The sequence below is a fragment of the Dermacentor albipictus genome, chromosome 4, assembly GCF_038994185.2.
Source record: "Dermacentor albipictus isolate Rhodes 1998 colony chromosome 4, USDA_Dalb.pri_finalv2, whole genome shotgun sequence".
NCBI lineage: Eukaryota > Metazoa > Arthropoda > Arachnida > Ixodida > Ixodidae > Dermacentor > Dermacentor albipictus.
Window position 1 is genome coordinate 18,732,312 of NC_091824.1, and position 21,441 is coordinate 18,753,752.

The following is a 21,441-nucleotide window of genomic DNA, read 5'->3' on the forward strand; positions in this document are numbered from 1 at the left end:
AACTTTAGCGCAGCTCTATACTTGTATTCATTTCGCGATATATTGGCTAGCGCTGGTAATCTGTCTCGTGCGGCATGCTCCAAATGGAGCGAGGTGTGGCGCGACTGCCTCGCCAGGCAGCGCGTGGGTGAAGGCTGTTTCACATGCTGCGACTGGAACGATGAAAATCGGTCCAGTCGCACGCGTCCCGATGCGATTTTTATAGGGAGTGTTTCACATGATTTCGATGTATCAACTAATTTCAACAATGCGACTGGTGGGACGTCCAGGGTTGTTTGCTGCCAGGCTTATGAAGAAGACGTGTATATTATAATATTGTTGACCTGTCTTTATTGGGAGCAAATAATGTGCGTGTTTTGTAATTTAAAAAATATCGAAGTTTAAATTTGCTTTAGAGTGCGCAACGGCGATTTCTGTAGTTCAATGCGAAGAGGCATGCCGTACGTGAACAACAGTTGTTCGCAGCTAGTTGTTCAGCTCTGTGTGTTGCCTCGTGGGCCTTCTGCATATGTCCGTATTGTTCTGCCTGCCCTACAACGAATTACAATATCACTATAAACAAGCCCATATGGCTATTCTCACCGCATGTGCAGTATTCGGAAGTCGGCTGCAGCGAAGTCGTCGTGTCAGCGCAACGAGGTCCTCGCGCTACCCGTGCTCAGGGTCAACTTCTGGAGAAATGAATTGCGTATATTGCTCGTGACTGCGCATTGTGTTTCGAGTTCAGGTGCTCCTGTGGTTGTGTTTCTGAAGGTTTCTGAAGGGAGGGGTAGTCGTCCTTGCAGCTCATATGCTAGCTGGCGTAGTATCTTGCGACCAGGTTTTAAGCTCTTGAGGCAAAGAATTTGTGCTGCAGGCTGCACTTCTACTTTGTCTAGGTGCTTGTTCGTTTGCTCTTTCTCGTAGAATTCTTCGAGCTTGGTAAAAAAAAAAAAGTTGAGAAGACCCGTGAGTACACGTATGCTTGTGTTGCATGAGTTGTCTTTTTTGCTCGCTTCTTGTAGTTCATACCGTACAACACCTTCGAAACAAGTACAGCATCTGCGCTTATCCTAGCGTAGATAGTTATATAGATATCTATAAAGAAAAAGGTCAGACAAGGAGACACAATCTCTCCAATCCTATTAACTGCGTGCTTGGAAGAAGTATTCAAGCTATTAAACTGGGAAGGCTTAGGAGTAAGGATCGACGGCGAATATCTCAGCAACCTTCCGTTTGCAGATGGCATTGCTCTGTTCAGCAACATTGGAGACTAGTTAAAACAAATGATTGAGGACCTTAACAAAGAGAGCGTAATAGTGGGGTTGAACATTAATATGCAGAAGACAAAGATAATGATGAATGGCCTGGCAAGGGAACAAGAGTTCAAGATCGCCAGTGAGCCAATAGAGTGTGTGAAGGAGTACGTTTAGCTAAGTCAATTAATCACAGGGAACCCTAATCATGAGAAGGAAATTTACAGAACAATAAAAATGGGTTGGAGCGCATACGGCAGACATTATCAGCTCCTCACTGGAAGCTTACCGTTATCACTGAAAAGGAAGGTGCACAATCAGTGCATTCTACCGGTGCTGACATATGTGGCAGAAACTTAGAGACTGACAAAGAAGCTTGAGAATAAGTTAAGGACAACGCAGAGAGCCTAGGAACGAAGAATGTTAGGCATAACGTTAGGAGACAGAAAGAGAGCGGTTTGGATCAGAGTGCAAACGGGTATAGCCCATATTCTAATTGAAATTAAGATTTTAAAAAATGGAGCTGACAGGCCATGTAATGCGTAGGTTCGATAACCGGTGGACCATTGTGGACCATTGTGGTGAAGTTTTATCTTCCAGCACACGGAAAGAAGTTAAATCTTATATTTTTGATTTGTATGTGTAATTTGGTTTCTTTTCTTCCTTTCTTTCTTTCTTTCTTTAGTTTTATTTTTGAGTTTTGTACATAACTGATTTACTGTGCCGCTCCCTGGCTTGCTCCATTCTGCCGAGCGCTGCCCCACAAGCCCATTGTTGGCTTGGGCAGGCTCGTATTTATATGTAATTTTCGAAATAAATAAATCATTTATATATATATATATATATATATATATATATATATATATATATATATATATATATATATATATATATATATATATATATATATATATATATATTAAGGTTACAGAAAGGGTGCCAAGAGAAGGGAAGCGCAGTCGAAGCCGGCAAAAGACTAGGTGGGGCGATGAAATTCGGAAATTCGCAGGCGCTCGTTGGAATTGGTCGGTGCAGGACGGGGGTTATTCGAGATCGCAGGTAGAGACCTTGGTCCTGCAGTGGACATACAATAGGCTGATTATTATTATTATTATTATTATTATTATTATTATTATTATTATTATTATTATTATTATTATTATTATTATTATTATTATTATTATTATTATTATTATTATTATTATTATTATTATTATTATTATTATTAAGATAGCATCTGCTATTTTCTATAGTATCCGCTCATCCATCCCCCATGATTTTGAGATTGTTCATTTCACCAGGTGTACAACTTGAGTCCAGGCGTAGCATAATTCGTCGTTGATCCCAACCACATCGACCGTGCGCATCGCCTTGGACGCCATACAGAAGGCCGCGCTCAGCCACTTATCCTAAAATTTAATGAATTCAAAGCTAAAGAATCTCTCCTTTCTAATGGCCCTAAATTTAAGGAAATTGATTTCAGTGTCGGGGAAGATTTCCCTCAGGCCAACAGATTTGCTCGCCAACACTTTATCGCTTCCGACAAATCGAAATCCACGTTTTCTTCTCTGCGTTTGAAAAGATTCCACATTGGTACCAAACGATACGTCTTTGACCACTCCACAGAATCTGCCATGACATGACAGAAGGCCGTGCCATGACACAGCCTTCTCATCCACTGACTTTCGCAATGCAGGTACTCGTGACTACCTTTGCCTACACCATGACAGCACTCTTCAACGTTTCCTCGGTCGTCCTACCACAGCTGCAAATGCCGTTCTGCAACGGGAACTACGGAGCCCTTGTTTTGAGCGCCTCGGAAGCGTCGACGAAAGCCGCGCTCCCCCACTGGATCCTCGACATCGGATGGAAAGCGCAATCGGCAGCGACAACATCGTTCCTGCCAGCGTATAAAGAGCACCGCTTCCCGCCTGCGCTTTGTGGACTCGGTGGCTGTGCCATGACACAGCCTTCTCATCCACTGACTTTCGCAATGCAGGTCAGTAAACCATGCTGACTTTTCGCTAAAAAAACTAATAACTACTGTTTGGTACAGCTGCCGAGCCTGCAGTGTTGCATTTGTGTCGCTGGTGAAGGTTTTTGTGTTATGAAATCCCTCCTGTTATTGTCGGGCGATATAGAGACGAACCCTGGACCTGACAGATTGGACCGTGTTCTTGCTAAGCTGGAGACGTTGTCAACCGGTCAGAACCAAATAATAATCGATGTACAGGACCTTAAACATCAGATGCGTTCTATTGACACAACTATTTCTGATTTGAGCAAGCGCGTAGCAGATCTATAAAGTGTTTTCCAGGGTGTCTCAACTCTCAACATCGATCTGCAGTCTGCCCAATCTGTATCCGCTAAGTCTGCTGCTCTTGTTACTAACCTTGAAGCTCGGTTAGATGACGCCGGAAATAGGTCACGCCGCAACAATTTGATATTTTATGGCCTTTCGGATTCTAATTCGCGCGAAATGTTTGTTGAATCGGAAGAATTGCTAATCCGCCATTGTCGTGACAAATTACGCATAACCTTGGACCCATCTCAAATTGAGCGTGCACATCGTCTGGGCCGCTACGAAGACGGCCGTCAGCGGCCGATTATAGTTAAATTTTTTTCCTCTAAAACAAAAGAAACTGTCCTCTCAAACGGGCCCAAGTTAAAGGGCACCAATTTTAGCATTGGAGAAGACTTTTCCCTGCCTGTTCGTAAAGCACGCAAACACCTTGTCGCGTTTGCAAAAGCAAAAACCGGACCGTTTTCCCTGCGATACAAGACTTTGTTTCTCGGAAAGAAATGCTACACCTTCGATGCCGCCACAGAAACGGTTACGGAAATAGCATAGCGCTTACCTCGCCATCGTCACAAACCTAATCTTTGCGATACCGCCCCTTGAGAGAATATTTGCCTCTCGGTTATCTACACCAACATACGCAGCCTGCTTCCAAAGAGCGATCTTGTGTCCAGCCTCGTGTCTTCAACGGGCAGCAACCTGCTCATCTTGACAGAGACCTGGCTGACTGATAATATAAGTGACGCTGAAGTTCTTTGTAACCTACCTAACTTTAATCTTCTCCGCACTGATCGCGCAAACTCTCCAGGGGGTGGCGTCCTTATTGCTACAAGCAATAAGCTACAGTGTTCCCACATAAACATCTCATCAGACCTTGAAATATTATGGCTCCTTCGTCGCGCCACACCAGTATCTATATTAATTGGCGTTTGTTATAGACCCCCTCACAATAGCCCCGAATTCCCCCGTAAACTGCACAACATTTTAAACGAACTTAAAACTAGACACCCTAAGGCACACATTCTTCTTTTTGGAGATTTTAACTATCCTGGGATAGATTGGTGTGCCCCTAATTACCCTATTTTTAGACAGGATGAATCACGTGAATTTATGGATGTCTGCTTAACTTTTAACCTAGCCCAACTAGTAACCCAGCCTACACACATAGCCGGAGATACTGCTAACATTCTTGACCTCATACTATCTAGCCACCCCGACAGCCTGGACACTATTACTTAACTTCGTGAAATCAGCGATCATAAAGTCATTCATGCATGCTTTAACTTCACCCCAATAACAAAAGCAACTTGCCAAAAAACACTTTCTCTCTACAACAAAAGAAACTATGAGGCCTTCAACGCGGAATTGGAGGCCTTTTTTCCATCATATCAGGGGTCATTTGACGAACAAAACATCCACACAAATTGGTCAGTGTTTAAACATAAAATGAATGAATTGACTAATAAATATATTCCCAAATGCAGCTTCCGCGCTAACCACCACAGGCCATGGTTCACCTAGACTCTGGGAAGATTAGGAAATAAAAAGAAACGCCTTTTCCGTAGTGCTAAACTGAGCAGAACAGACTGCGCAGGGGAAAAATATTACGCTGCTGAAGAGGCGTATTTGGTCGCAGTAAAAAACGCTAAACGTTCCTTTTACCACATCGATTTGCCAAACATACTTACAGATAACGCGACTAAATTCTGGCAGCTTTTAAACCCCCAATATTCGCACGTTGTTACCCTGACTGACGATTCTGGACGTGTTATTTCAGACGTTGAGTGAGCTAGCATATTTAATTCTGCCTTCGCATCTGTATTCACTAAAGAACAAAAACCACCACCCCTCATGACAGCCAGTGACCTCACAATTGCAATGCCAGCCGTTACGTTCTCAGAAACCGGCATATCCCTTCTTATACCTGTGTAACACGGGCACATTTGGAAGGCCTTCCAGTCAACGGCCTTCGAAACGCCACAACTCTATCGACTCAAAGGAGTTGTCGCGCTGCTACACGGCACTTTTGAAAGGCCGTTGCGTGGTTCAGGCATGTTCAGGCGTTTCTCGCAAAATTGTGTGGCGCTGCGGATCTTTATTCTCGTTTTCATGTCACGAAAAGTTTAACAACATTAAAACCTCCTAAAATGCCTATAATTTCTTTTATGTTTGTTTATACAATAAAAGAATTTGTTTATACATCGCCATACATATATGTTTAGTTTTTAAGTTGCTGACTAGCGAAACTGCGGCAACGTTTGCGCCGCTCGATGCGGCTGCCGTTTTGGTGTGTGTTCGCACATGTCAAGTGGCAAAAATAATTTATTGAATAATTAATAACACTCATATATAGTATTTTTAGAGCGTTTCGGTTGGATTTGTATTTTTCTAACCATGAGTATGAGCATGCTGTGAACGAGAGGGCATGTACGCGCTGTTTCCGCTTCCGTTGCTCAAAGGCCATCGAGATTTCGATAGAGTTGTAAGGTGCTCCGTTGACTCGATAGACTATTGACTCGGCGGCCTTCGAAACGGCCCGTGTGGCAGCTCAAACTTGACCTTTGAGTCAACTGACTATCGGTTGGAAGGCCTTCCAAACGCCCGTGTGACACGGGTATTATACATAAGTTAAAACTTTCTTCATCTACCGGCATTAATGAAATCAACGCAAAGGTCTTGAAAAACACTCGCCACACGTCTACCAAGTTTTTATGCTTGCTATTTTCGCAGTCCATTTCTACAGGTATCATACCCCACGACTGGAAAGTGGGGAAGGTCGTCCCAGTCCACAAGTCGAGTAAAAAAGATTCACCACTTAACTACCGCCCCATATCACTTACCAGCATACCCTGCAAGCTCATGGAACACGTCATTTACTCTTTAACAATGCAGTTTCTGGACTCAAATAATTTCTTTCACTCATCACAGCATGGATTTCGTAAAAGGTTACTCCTGTGAGACTCAACTAGCCATTTTCGTTCACGACCTGCATGCCAACCTTGACGCAAATCTCCAAATCGACGCAATCTTCCTCGACTTTGCTAAGGCATTTGACAAGGTACCCCATAACCGCCTATTTCTGAAACTTTCCAGCCTAAACTTGCATTGTGACATACTAGCATGGATAAAAGAATTCTTGACTAACCGCTCCCAATCAGTCGTCATTAATAAACAAATGTCTAACTTACTACCAGTTTCCTCAGGGGTACCCCAAGGATCCGTCCTAGGGCCCCCTTTGTTTTTAATTTATATTAACGACCTACCTCAGAAATGAGATTGCCATATTCGGATGTTTGCCGACGATTGCGTTATTTACAAAACAGTTACTGACACCTTTAACCAACAATCCCTACAAAATAACCTAAATCTGGTAGAGAACTGGTGCAATGACTGGCTAATGACACTTAATATAAACAAATGCAAATATATATCTTTCCACCGTCACAGTAATCCTCTCCTGTTTCCTTACACTATCTCTAACGCTCCTATCAACCCTGTCCAATCATATAAATATCTCGGTGTTCATCTTAGCCATGATCTTACGTGGAATAGCCATATCGCGAATATTATTTCATCTGCTAACAAAACGCTTGGCTTCTTAAAGCGTCATCTCCACTCTGCCCCCCTGCATGTTAAGCTACTCGCATACAAATCACTAGTTCGACCAAAATTAGAATAGGCATCGCGCATCTGGTCCCCGAAACAAGTATACCTTGCTAATTCATTTGAATCAGTTAAAAACAGGGCAACTAGATTCATTCATTCGTCGTACTCTTTTGATATCAGCATATCATCTCTGAAATCGCAGTCCAACCTACCTACTCTTGCACTTCGTCGCCACATTTCTAGTTTGGGCTTATTTCATAAATTCTTTTATTCCGAGCTATCACAGGAACCCTACATCTGCCCTCCCCCACCACGTTTCTCTCTTTGCAGCGGACATCAGCAGCAGGTGTCTCGACCACGAGCACACACAAAAACTTTTGCTTCGTCATTCTTCCCCCGGACTGCTTGCGACTGGAACGACCTTCCCCAAGAACTTGCTGCCATCACATGCCCATCTATGTTCCTTAACCAAATTATGCGTGCGCTTGCATCACAATAATCATTTTTGTTTGTATAACTCGTTCAATATTTTTCTGTTTACTGTTGTTAACCTATATGTGTCCCACCCCTTATGTAATACCCTCACATGAGGGTCCTTAAGGAAATAAAGTGAAGTGAAGTGAAATTATGTGGCAAATGCCCCGCGATCAATCTTGCTGCTTTCCGCTATCTTTACTAACATACGCTTCATCCCGAAACGTGACATTATTTCTAATCTGGTTTCGTCATCTTGCAGTAACCTTCTAATATTAGCGGAAAGGCGGCTTACAGGAGACGGAATGGACAGCGTAGTGCTCGCTGACCTACCAAATTTTCAACTGTTCCGAAACGATCGCAGAGGCACGAAGGGGGGAGGGGTACTTGTCGCCATAAACCAAAATATATCATGTAAATGTGCTAACATTGTGTCCGATCTGGAAATCCCATGGCTTAAATGCCATATCGCACCTCCTTCAGTTTTACTAGGTGTCTGCTCTAGGCCCCCTCATAGTTCTCCAGACTTCACTTTCAAGCTGCATAATATCCTGTGAAATAACGACCAAACACCCCAACATGCATGCACTTCTATTTGGGGACTTTAATTTTCCTAACATCGATTGGTCAAGCCGGCCTGCACCAGCGGCTACATGAAGGGAATCGAACGAGTTCCTAGAGGTATGCCTCAACTTTAACATATCTCAAGTGCTCACAGAACAACCTGTGTCACCGATAACTGCCAAAATATTCTAGACCTTGTCTTAACAAGTAATCCCGAGGGCGTGTCATCCATCGCGTATTTTCCCGAAATCAGCGACCATAAAGTCACTCACGTCGACTTCGTAATTAAACCCGTTTTGACCCCGACTGTTAAAAAAACTGTTCGTTTGTATGGTAAGGGCAATTTTGAAGCAATTCATCACGAACCAACTTAATTTTATCCCGCTTTTGCATGTGCCCTTCCTTGTCATAAGGTGGACGAAAATTGACTTATTTTCAAAGAGAAACTAAACTATCTGGTTGGCAAATACATTCTCCAAATTAACATTAATTCCAATTCGGCCCAGCTCTGGTCCAATAAAGCATTGAAACGATTAGAAAACAAGAAAAAACGTCCCTTCCACGCAACTAAGTACCGTAACACCCCTGATGTATGGAATAAGTACAAAGCCGCTGAAACTGCCTATCTGGAAGCCATACATCACACCAAACGCTCATTCTTTCATTCTGATGTGCCAAACTTGCTTCACAACCCGAAAAAATTCTGGCAAGTCTTAAACCCACAGGACACGCGCACTATTACCTTTTCAAATGAGTCAAGCCGACGCTGAATGTGCCCACGTGTTTACAGTCGCCTTTGCATCAGTTCTTACTCAAGAAACTTAACTGTCATTTTCTATTCCCCATGCGAACTTTGAATGTACCAAGTCACCATTAAAATTTTGTCACCTGGCATTTCATCCCTAATAGGCAATATCAATCTTTTATCGTAAGCAAGTGTGGACGAAATTGCGTCAAAACATCTAAAAAACACTAAACATAATTGTGTAGCATATCTCTGTCTACTATTTTCACAGTCAGTTTCAACAGGTATGCTGCCTCCAGATTGAGAACTCGGAAAGGTGGTTCCAGTCCACAAATCGGCCAACAAACACTCCCCATTAAATTATCGACCCATCTCAATAACCAGTGTACCCTGCAAAATCCTTGGACATATCATGCACTTCCTTGATGCTAACCTTTTTTTTTCATCCTGCGCAGCATGGCTTCAGGAAAGGTTTCTCCTGCAAAACGCAGCTAGCTATGTTTGTTCACGACCTGCATGTAGCCCTTGCTTCCAGACTGACGCCATCTTCCTAGATTTCGCCAAAGCTTTTGACAAAGTTCCTCATAAGCTTTTACTACTAAAAGTTCCCGCGTTACATCTTAATACCGATATCTTAGCATGGATTCAAGAGTTTTGAAGTAACCATTCACAATCAGTTTTTGTCAACAATCAAACATGTAACTCTACCCCTGTATCCTCGGGCGTCCCTCAAGGGTCCGTCCTTGGTCCACTTCTATTTCTAATTAACATTATTGACCTACCAATGCATGTATCTTCTAACATCCGTATGTGTGCAGACGACTGCGTAATTTATCGCAAAATTAACAGCGTTTCCGATAACACGTTTCTTCATAACGACCTGGGAAGTGTACAAAAATGGTGTAACCTTTGGCTAATAGAACTAAACCCCAACAAATGTAAGGCCGTCTCCTTCCACCGCCGTACAAATCCACTTGTTTTCTCGCACCAAATCGCTGGCGCTAACCTTGAACTAGTTCCTTCCTATAGATATCTCGGAGACTGACCGGAGACATGACTTAACCTGGGCAATGCACATTACGAACATCATCTCATCTGCTAACAAAACAGTGGGGTTTTTAAAACGTCATTTGCGCCACGCCCCTCAAAGTGTTAAATTATTAGCCTATCAGTCTCTCGTCAACACGAAATAGACATACGCATCATCCATTCGGAACCCGCATCAAGTATTTCTCATGAATTTACTCAAATAGCTTCAACATCGAGCTACAAGATTTATTAATTCTAAGTACTCTTACCACGTCAGCATATCGGCACTGAAAACAGAATCCGGCTTATCACTGCTTGCATCTCGTCGCCGCATTGCTAGTCTTTGCCTTTTTCACCATTACAGCTCACTAGGCAAGCCACCATACATCTTCCCCCAGCACGCATCTTCAGTCGCATCGGTCACACGCAACAAGTCGCGCGCCCGCGTACGCCGCACCGTCACTTTTTCGTCTTCATTCTTTTTTTCGTGCAGGAACAAGATGGAACGGCCTTTCTATCGAAATCACACTCATAACCTCTCCTTCCACATTTTGGAACACCATAACAAATTAACTTGCACTGTAATAAAAATGTGGACTCGGAGATGATGACTTCCCGGTGTATTTGTCCGGCTATGTGAAGCACAACGTGCAATCTGGGGTAGTTCCTGATTGTGGTCTTATTTCCGACGTAGATGTAAGCTCACTTATCAGAAAGCTGGAAGCCAAACAGGCCAAGAAAGTCTGCAATGTTGTCGAGAGCTTGCTGAATCATTCTTGATTTCTGTATAAGGTAGCTTCCCCATAGACTGTCGTACTCTATAGGCTGCAGTACTTCTCGTAGTATACCTGTACTATTGGTTTGGGTGGGCCAAATGTACCTCCAACTCTCACCTGGAATTTTCTTTCAAAAAGTTACGGTTAAACTTGAGCTCTACCACAAACTTTCGTGCTCATCCTTCCTCCTCCTATTAGAGTAGCATGCGGTACTGCATTAAAGACCTCTAACTGTCTTCATTCTTTCATAAGCAGTATTACACAATGACCTCTAATAAAGTTTCTGCTAGTTAACCCCCCCCCCTCATATCTGCCAGCAGGGACAACTCTTGAAAAGGGTTTTCTTTCTGCTGTGTGCATGACGTAGTATAAGCATTCGTGTTTTTTTTCATTTATACATCTGTAGAACTAGAAACCTGAGATTACTTACTATGCCTGATCATGCTTATTTGTGAAGTGCTTCAGGACGATACATATTGACGCAATGAATGTTTTCCACATTCGAAGTATCGGAATAATGCTTGTTTTACAACTCTGCCCCTTGCTTTCGGTTGGTATTAGTATTGTTTATTAGATTTTCCATATGCATGCCCCCCTTATGCAATGATCTTTGGGTTCAATGAAGGATGACGAACTAAATCTAAATGCAAGAGTCTTTCTTTTTTCACCTATGACTCCCATCGAAAGGCGACTGCCACAGCTGGCAATTCAACCTCTCACCTTGTATTAGTAGCAGAATGGCATCCACAATAGCAGGTGAATGAATTCAAGAACAATTTTGTTGTCGATTGATTTGTGTTTTTTCTTGCCTGTATGTTGGTAAAAATTGAAATAAATATGTCATCGAAAAACAGCTGTTTGTGGCTCTTTATTGAATAAACTGCATATTCTGTAAAGTTGAAACGCAGAAATTTGTTTTAAAATCCCAGGGTGAAATGTTTTTGCAAGTAGCATGGTACTTCATTACTTATAAAGGTAGTAACCACAGAAGCATATCGTTATATGCGTTTACACGATGATAAATGTGATCACAAAATTATTACAAACTGTTATTAGAATCATGTTAGGCATGGATATTTATGCACACTTAACTGTGTGCAAGAGCCGTTTATACCTAAAGGATGCATTTATTCACAGGAAGGAATGCAACTGGCTGACTTCAGTGCACAGTTTTGATTAGCTTTTGTTTCAGCTACATAAGAGCAGGCTTCTTGCCTGCTTTTCGCATTGTTGCGCGAGTTTTACCTGACGTTGCGGGAAGGTGCGTTGTTACAGTGCCACTGTAGCAAGTAAGTAATGTTATGAAACTGTTTAATTGCTGTTCGAAGCAAGAGTTAATACAGGTGCCATAAGTACACAAAGTCCGGCACATATTACAGATTTATTGGTTTCTGTGCAGGAAGAAAAAAATCTCCATCAGAGAAGAGATACAACTTAACGTGCATGAAATATTCGAAAACAAATGAACGACGCTGTTTATTCAAGCCACGGAGTTAAATATGCTATCATAGAAAATTCATTACGATAGCCTGCACGTTTGGCACGTCAAATATAATAAGTGAGGTAAGGGAACCTTTCAAGATGTGTCCGGAAATTCACGCGTGAAATAACCGACGGGAAATGAGTGCCATTAAACGGTCCCGCTTTCACCACAACTTTCAAACTTCGGATACTTTGCCGCCTTGTCACTTGCCCTTGCCAACATCGTAATTATTGAAACTGCTCCGTACGCGCGATATTTGTTATGCCACTGAACAAAGGAAATTTGTGACGACCCCAAAAGGCCATGTCGTCTCGTGAGCACCGTACTACACCTCGTCGTATTGGCAACCCGCAAAGGCGCGCCTATAGCATACGAAGCAAACGTGAGAATGCACTTCATTCGGTACGTAGTGCGTCAACGAGCGCATAGAAATGGGAGAATGGAATCGGCGGGACAAGTTCGATATTCTCCCTTCGCGCACGTATCAGATCCGGCAATCCGCACATTGCATTTGTTCAGCGAGATGCCATTTCCCAAAACAAACCGCGAAATAGCTCTCGGCGCAACTTCGATGGAAAATCGCGGTGATCGCTGCGACGCTGCCATCAACCGGTTGGTCGCAGCCGAAAATGGGAGCGGAGGGGGGGGGTCGGAGGAGTCGGCACTGCGACTGCGATTTCAGTGCGACGGCAATCGCACTTCCGGTGCAACGAAAATCGCATCACGCGAAACAGGTTTGACGCGTGGGCACGATTCGCAGCAGCTGCCGCAGACAGACCTCCGCTCATCCAGCGCTCTGGTGAACAGACAAAGCGTGCTACACTGTGGCCATCTCGTAGCCATCGTCGCCGCCAAGTCCGCCTTGCGCAGAACTATGCTTTTCTTCTTACGACTTCCTCCATACCCTCCTCCGCTTTCAGCATCGCGCTCTCTTAGCTGTCGCCGTCTTTCATCTCCCGCTGCGCTCCGCGTTCGCTTTCATCCTTCGCCGCACTCGTTCGCTCGGTTGCGAGGGACGACGCCGACGCTCGCCGCATGAACGGGCACCGCTGCATTCTAAAAAGGATGTGCGCTTCATATGACGCCAGCAAGACAAATCCTTCTCCCCGTCCTCTGCTCTTCCATCGTTAAATTTATCACGGCGCTCTGTCCATCGTAAAATTAATTAACTGACATTTATGTGCAATATCAGTATCGCTTTATGTCGGCTTACCAAATAGCGAATACTCATCTGTTACTAAACAATGTTCGAACCGCTGTTATCATGAACTTAACCTGAAGACGCTATTCGCTCGCACTAACATATTTAAATGCAATTTTCCCCATGCAATTGTGACGTACAGAATTATTTACCTTGCAATATAGCCTGCAAAGTAGCCTGCATAGTTTTCAAAGGCAACAGGTTTCTTCGGCACCGTTTTGGTGGTTGGCGGCGGTCGGTCGTCGGACTTAGGATACAAAGGCGCCGAGGGCATGTGGTCTCGCTGAGGTGTGTGCGTGTGTAGGGGGGGGGTCACTCACTCGCTCGCCCGTCTGTTCGTTTGTTCGCATGTTCGCGCTATTCGCTAACATTGGCAATCACTGTCGATGGTTTTTGCATACTTTTGATTCAATGCTGTCTTCGGGAAGCTGTCTTTTGCCGGTTTCATCAGTATTGGCACGACACCTAAAATGGCCGCAGCCCACTTAGCTGTCTATTTAGGCGTCTACGGCGAGCGTTGCGACAGAGGCATCATGCCTTGAACGAACGAAACACTAAGTGTGGCGACGAGCTCTCACAGGGGTCCCGGAAATGCATCGTGTCCCACAGGATGAGCACGCTCTGCCTGATGTCCCGGAAGATCTCGAGGCACACACAAGCCCAGCTGACCAGGAAAGCAGAGCCCAGGACCAAGCCCACGAGCACCGTCAGCGTCGCACCAATCAGCCATTGCATCTCTTCGTCAGCCCTGCGCAAGACGTCGGCGAACTGCGCCGCCGGCGCCACGACCACAAAAACACTCGTGGCTTGAGTCGTGAAAACAATGGACGCATGTGTTCATCTACCTTGCTGATGCATTGGCTGCATATCGCTAATCCTCCGGGCTGGCATCCACAAAGGCGGTCCGCAAAAAAAAAAAAGATTATGCGGATGCAACGCACTGCGGGGATCGATGTCAACGAAGCTTTCTGTGCTGTTTGCTTTGATTGAGGATAATTGGCGGTGATATTGAGAGCGAATTTGTAATTTCTTCAGCGTTTGGTCGAATACGAAAATGGTGAGTTGATATTGACGCGTGTACTTATCTTTATTGGGCGACCACGTTTCGCCGCCTTACAAGTGTTATCGCACAGCGCGGGACATGCCTGCATGTATCCGAAGTTTCTGGAAAGTTATCGATGCTTCTATTCGCTGTCTGTTGTCACCGAACCTTATGTTATCTGATTTCATCGCCTGCCGCGAATGGTGTAAAACTTTGTGGAAGGCACGCGGGTCCCAACGATTAGTCTGGAACATTCGACGACTGTTGTATAAAAGCCGACGCGCTTGACCCGTGATCAAATTTTCGACGATCGCCGACTGTGTTCGCCGCTATCGTTGTGCTATAAGTGTAACCTGTTTTGTGGGCACAGGTTCGCCCTATGAAATTTAGTTTTGTCGTTCACAGTATGGCTACTGTGTTCTTCAACGTCACCACCACGTGACAATATTAAATGTTACCTTGCGTCCCCCCTGCTGTTTGTCTACATAGTACGCAGGACACACAAGGAGATGGGTTTGCTTGAGGCGGCGTAATGCGTCATTGTTCAAGATCTCTGAGATGGTTGATCATTATCATTGCCTCACGTGGCACATCGCATTGTTGCAAAAGTGTTAAACTCTAATTTAATTATGCGACTGTGCGTGCCAAAACCGCAATCTGATTAAGAGGTAAGCCATGGTGGCAGACTCCGGATCATTTTGACACCCTGGTGTTCATTAATGTGCACCTAAATCTAAGTGCACTAGCCTTCTTGTATTTTGCTCGCGTCAAAATGCCGCTTCCAAGATAGGGATTGAAGCCGCGATCTGAGGCCGCGAAACCGCGATCTGTACCTCCGCGATAGCCGCAAGGCTATCGCGGAGGCACAGGAGTGTTGATTTGACTTGCGACCACTTCGGTAGAGTCGAATATAGACCCTACGGTGTTTTAATGCGGCTCTGCATCTGCACGCCCTGCGTCAGTTGTCCGCTTGACAAATTTTCATGGTGTCTATTTTTCAGAAATAGCAGGAGCGCACCGCACCGTTTGATTGTTGTGTTCATATAGGAGGCTGTGGCCAAGTACTGCACCAGGGTGGCCAATCCTGCTCTGGTGAGGGAGTGCGTTACCGGTTCTGGTCACCGGGATCAGGCCACACTCCAGGCCTGTTTGTGCAACTTTATCAACACGCGGATTTTTTTTTTTTAATCCGGTGGAAATTCCTAGTTTCAGTCAAGAAGACACTAGGAATTGGCAAGAATCAGATGTATGCGTTAAGAGACAAAGCCGGCAATATCATTACTAATATGGATGAGATAGTTCAAGTGGCTGAGGATTTCTGTAGAGATTTATACAGTACCAGTGGCACCCACGACGATAATGGAAGAGAAAATACTCTAGAGGAATTCGAAATCCCAGAGGTAACGCCGGAAGAAGTAAAGAAAGCCTTGGGAGATATGCAAAGGGGGAAGGCAGCTGGGGAGGATCAGGTAACAGCAGATTTGTTGAAGGATGGTGGGCAGATTGTCCTAGAGAAACTAGCCACCCTGTATACGCAATGCCTCATGACCTCAAGCGTACCGCAATCTTGGAAGAACGCTAACATAATCCTAATCCATAAGAAAGGGGACGCCAAAGACTTGAAAAATTATAGACCGATCAGCTTACTGTCCGTTGCCTACAAACTATTTACTAAGGTAATCGCAAATAGAATCAGAAACACCTTAGACTTCTGTCAAGCAAAGGACTAGGCAGGATTCCGTAAAGGCTACTCAACGATAGATCATATTCACACTATCAATCAGGTCATAGAGAAAAGTGCCGAATATAACCGACCCTTATATATAGCTTTCCTTGATTACGAGAAAGCGTTTGATTCTGTCGAAACCTCAGCAGTCATGGAGGCATTACGGAATCAGGGTGTAGACGAGCCGTATGTAAAAATACTGAAAGATATCTATAGCGGCTCCACAGCCACCGTAGTCCTCCATAAAGAAAGCAACAAAATCCCAATAAAGAAAGGCGTCAGGCAGGGAGATACAATCTCTCCGATGCTATTCACAGCGTGTTTACAGGAGGTATTCAGAGAACTGGATTGGGAAGAATTGGGGATAAAAGTTAATGGAGAATACCTTAGTAACTTGCGATTCGCTGATGATATTGCCTTGCTTAGTAACTCAGGGGACCAATTGCAATGCATGCTCACTGACCTGGAGAGGCAAAGCAGAAGAGTGGGTCTAAAAATGAATCTGCAGAAAACTAAAGTAATGTTTAACAGTCTCGGAAGAGAACAGCAATTTACAATAGGCAGCGAGGCACTGGAATTCGTAAGGGAATACATCTACTTAGGCCAGGGAGTGACGGCGCATCCGGATCATGAGACGGAAATAATCAGAAGAATAAGAATGGGCTGGGGTGCGTTTGGCAGGCATTCTCAGATCATGAACAGCAGGTTGCCATTATCCCTCAAGAGAAAAGTGTACAATAGCTGTGTCTTACCAGTACTAACCTACGGGGCAGAAACCCTGGAGGCTTACGAAAAGGGTTCTGCTCAAATTGAGGACGACGCAACGAGCTATGGAAAGAAGAATGATAGGCGTAACGTTAAGGGATAAGAAAAGAGCAGATTGGGTGAGGGAACAGACGCGAGTTAATGACATCTTACTTGAAATCAAGAAAAAGAAATGGGCATGGGCAGGACATGTAATGAGGAGGGAAGATAACCGATGGTCATTAAGGGTTACGGACTGGATCCCAAGGGAAGGGAAGCGTAGCAGGGGGCGGCAGAAAGTTAGGTGGGCGGATGAGATTAAGGAGTTTACAGGGACGGCATGGCCACAATTAGTACATGACCGGGGTTGTTGGAGAAGTATGGGAGAGGCCTTTGCCCTGCAGTGAGCGTAACCAGGCTGATGATGATGATGATGACCGTACCGTACCGTTCCAATGGAAACTGACCCCGTCACCCTTTCATTGCCGAACTCTGTTGAGTGAGGACCTTAGCAGGACTCTTTGAGGAACTATCAGACATTGTTTGGGATATCGTCGGCCTCAGTGAGATTAGAACTGGTGAGGCTTATACATTGCTGATTAACGGCCCTATCCTCTAGTATAGAGTTGTGCCAGATAAGAAGCAATACGAGGTAGGATTCCTAATTCATAAGGATATAGCGGGCAACATTGACGAATTCTACAGCATTCATGAGAGGGTAGCTGCAGTCGTAATCAAACTTAATAAGAGGTACATAATAAAGGCAGTACAAGTCTACGCACCAACATCCAGTCACGATGATGAGGAAGTAGATCAGTTTTATGAAGATGCTGAATTATCGAGGAGAAAAGTGCAAACTCAGTATACTGTAGTAACGGGCTACTTCAATGCAAAAGTGGCGAAAAAGCAGGCTGGTGAACACGCAATTGGCAACTACGGCGTCGATTCTAGAAACACTCGAGGAGAGATGTTGATAGAATTCGCAGAAAGGAATACGCTTCGTATAATGAACACCTTTTTCAGGAAGCGTAGCAACAGAAAGTGGACCTGGAAAAGTCCTAATGGCGAAACAAGAAATGAAATTGACTTCATACTTTCTGCTGATTCCAGCATAGTGCAGGATATAGAAGTGATAGGTAAAGTGCAGTGACCATAGGTTAGTGAGGGCTAGGATTCACCTCAATTTGAAGAGAGAAAGCGTAAAATTGGTCAAGAATAAACAGGTCAACCTAAAAACAGTAACGTTAAAAGCAGACAAATTCAGGCTGGTACTTGCAAACAAATCATTAGAACAGAGAGATGCAGATGACCTACAGATAATGAATGAAAAAGTAACTAGGCTGGCTTCAGAGGCAGCAATTGAAGTGGGAGGCAAGGCACCAAGGCAACGAGTAGGCAAGCTCGCCCAAGTAACAAATGACTTAATAAATAAACGACAAAGAATGAGTGTCCAACTCACCAGATAAGATATAATTCCCGGAACTGTGAAAACTGATCAACAAGGCGAACATAAGTGATATTCGCAACAATAACGTGAGAAAGACTGAAGACGCCGCAAAAATTGGACACAGCCTGAAATCGGTGAGAAAGAAACTTGGCATAGGACAAACCAAGAGGTATGCACCTAAAGATAAGCAGGATAATATTATCAGCAATCTTGAAGATATAGTAAAAGAAGTGGAAGAATTCTATACTGACCTGTACAGTACCCAGAGGAGTCAGGATACATCCATTAGAAACAGTAATGAACAAGATACAGAAAGTCCTCCTATAACTAGCGATGAGGTCAAAAGGGTCTTGCAAGACATGAAACAAGGAAGAGCAGCAGTAGAAGATGGAATAACAGTCGATTTAATCAAAGATGGAGGAAACATAATGCTTGGAAAACTGGCAGCTCTTCATGTGAAGTGTTCAAGTTATTAAACTGGGAAAGCTAAGGACTAAGGATCGACGGCGAATATCTCAGCAACCTTCTGCTTGCAGATGACATTGCTCTGTTCAGCAACATTGGAGACGAGTTAAACTAAATTATCATCATAATCATCATCATAATAATCATCATCATCAGCCTGGTTAAGCCCACTGCAGGGCAAAGGCCTCTCCAATACTTCTCCAACTACCCCGGTCATGTACAAATTGTGGCCACGTCGTCCCTGCAAATTTCTTAATCTCATCTGCCCGCTTAACTTTCTACCGCCCCCTGCTACGCTTCCCTTCCCTTGGAATTCACTCCGTAACCCTTAATTACCATCGATAATCTTCCCTCCTCATTACATGCCCTGCCCATGCCCATTTCTTTTTCTTGATTTCAACTAAGATGTCATTAAGTCGCGTTTGTTCCCTCACCCATTCTGCCCTTTTCTTATTCCTTAATGTTACACCTATCATTCTTCTTTCCATAGCTCGTTGCGTCGTCCTCAATTTAAGTAGAACCCTTTTCGTAAGCCTCAAGGTTTCTGCCCCGTACGTGAGTACTGGTAAGACACAGCTGTTGCAAACTTTTCTCTTGAGGGATAATGGCAATCTGCTGTTCATGATCTGAGAATGCCTGCCAAACGCACCACAGCCCATTCTTATTATTTTGATTATTTCAGTCTCATGATCCGGATCCGCAGTCACTACCTGTCCTAAGTAGATGTATTCCCTTACCACTTCCAGTGCTTCACTACCTATCGTAAACTGCTGTTCTCTTCCGAGACTGTTAAACATTAGTTTAATTTCCTGCAGAATAATTTTTAGACCCACCCTTCGGCTTTGCCTCTCCAGGTCAGTGAGCATGCATTGCAGTTGGTCTCCTGAGTTACTAAGCAAGGCAATATCATCAGCGAATCGCAAGTTACTGAGGAATTCTCCATTAACTCTTATCCCCAATTCTTCCCAACCCAGGTCTTTGAATACCTCCTGTAAACACGCTGTGAATAGCATTGGAGAGATCTAATCTCCCTGCCTGACGCCTTTCTTTATTGGGATTTTGTTGCTTTCTTTATGGAGGACTACGGTGGCTGTGGAGCCGCTATAGATATCTTTCAGTGTTTTTACATACGGCTCGTCTGCACCCTCATTCCGCAATGCCTCCATGACTAAGTTTCGACTGAATCAACGCTTTCTCGTAATCAATGAAAGCTATATATAAAGGTTGGTTATATTCCGCCCATTTTTCTATGACCTGATTGATAGTGTGAATATGGTCTATTATTGAATAGCCTTTACGGAATCCTGCCTGGTCCTTTGTTTGACGGAAGTCTAAGGTGTTCCTGATTCTATTTGCAATTACCTTAGTAAATACTTTGTAGGCAACGGACAGTAAGCTGATCGGTCTATAATTTTTCAAGTCTTTGGCCTCCCCTTTCTTATGGATCAGGATTATGTTAGCGTTCTTCCAAGATTCCGGTACGCTCGAGGTCATGAGGCATTGCGTATACAGGGTGGCCAGTTTTTCTAGAACAATCTGCCCACCATCCTTCAACAAATCTGCTGTTACCTGATCCTCCCCAGCTGCCTTCCCCCTTTGCATAGCTTCCAAGGCTTTCTTTACTTCTTCCGGCATTACCAGTGAGATTTCGAATTCCTCTAGACTATTATCTCTTCCATTATCGTCGTCGGTGCCACTGGTGCTGTATAAATCTCTATAGAACTCCTCAGCCACTTGAACTATCTCATCCATATCAGTAATGATATTACCGGCTTTGTCTCTTAACGCATACATCTGATTCTTGCCAATTCCTAGTTTCTTCTTCACTGCTTTTAGGCTTCCTCCATTCCTGAGAACATGTTCAATTCTATCCATATTATACTTCCTTATCTCAGCTGTCTTACGCTTGTTGATTAACTTCGAAAGTTCTGCCAGTTCTATTCTAGCTGTAGTGTTAGAGGCTTTCATACATTGACGTTTCTTGATCAGATCTTTCGTCTCCTGCGATAGCTTACTGGTATCCTGTCTAACGGAGTTACCACCAACTTCTATTGCACACTCCTTAATGATGCCCACAAGATTGCCATTCATTGCTAATTTCTAAATAACTAATTTCTCCCTGATAAATCTTTATGCCCGCATTCCTCTGGACAAAATTCAAGACTTTCATCACTTCGTTGCATGTTATCATCCTTCTGTGATATGTGTGGCTGAAACATGGCTTGGGGAACACATAATAGATTTTGAAATTTCAAGGCTAGGTTACAGCGTCGCCAGGAAAGATAGGAGCGGTTGGCGCGGTTGCGGAGTGCCACTCTTTGTGAACCAAGATATTTGGTTTGCAGTATTTCCTGACGTTCCTAACTGCGAGTCTGTATGGCTTTAAATCAGGTTTTGTGGTCTTGCTTTGGCTGTAGGGGCTGTTTATGAACCCCCTGACGCGGATTTCAGTGGCTTTTCGGATCTTATTGATTATAGAAGCAAGCCCAAACTATACTGTTGTAAAATGTTAACTGCTGGTGATTTCAACACCCCCGGCCTTGATAGCCCAACGCTGTCTGTTAGTGGCCGTCACAAAGTCAGTGTTGATTATTTGATTAACATG

At 44.0% G+C, this 21,441-nt stretch overlaps 1 protein-coding gene across 2 annotated transcripts in view; it reads right to left on the reverse strand.

The window, feature by feature from the left end:
- The window catches only part of LOC135916681 (uncharacterized), a 54,243-nt gene that overhangs the window by 26,396 nt on the left and 6,406 nt on the right, over positions 1 to 21,441 (reverse strand). For both annotated transcript variants that reach the window (XM_065450131.1, XM_065450134.2), the window contains exon 2: positions 13,991 to 14,180. In XM_065450131.1, the coding sequence (XP_065306203.1) occupies positions 13,991 to 14,180 (190 nt within the window). The remainder of the gene's footprint in view (positions 1 to 13,990; positions 14,181 to 21,441) is intronic.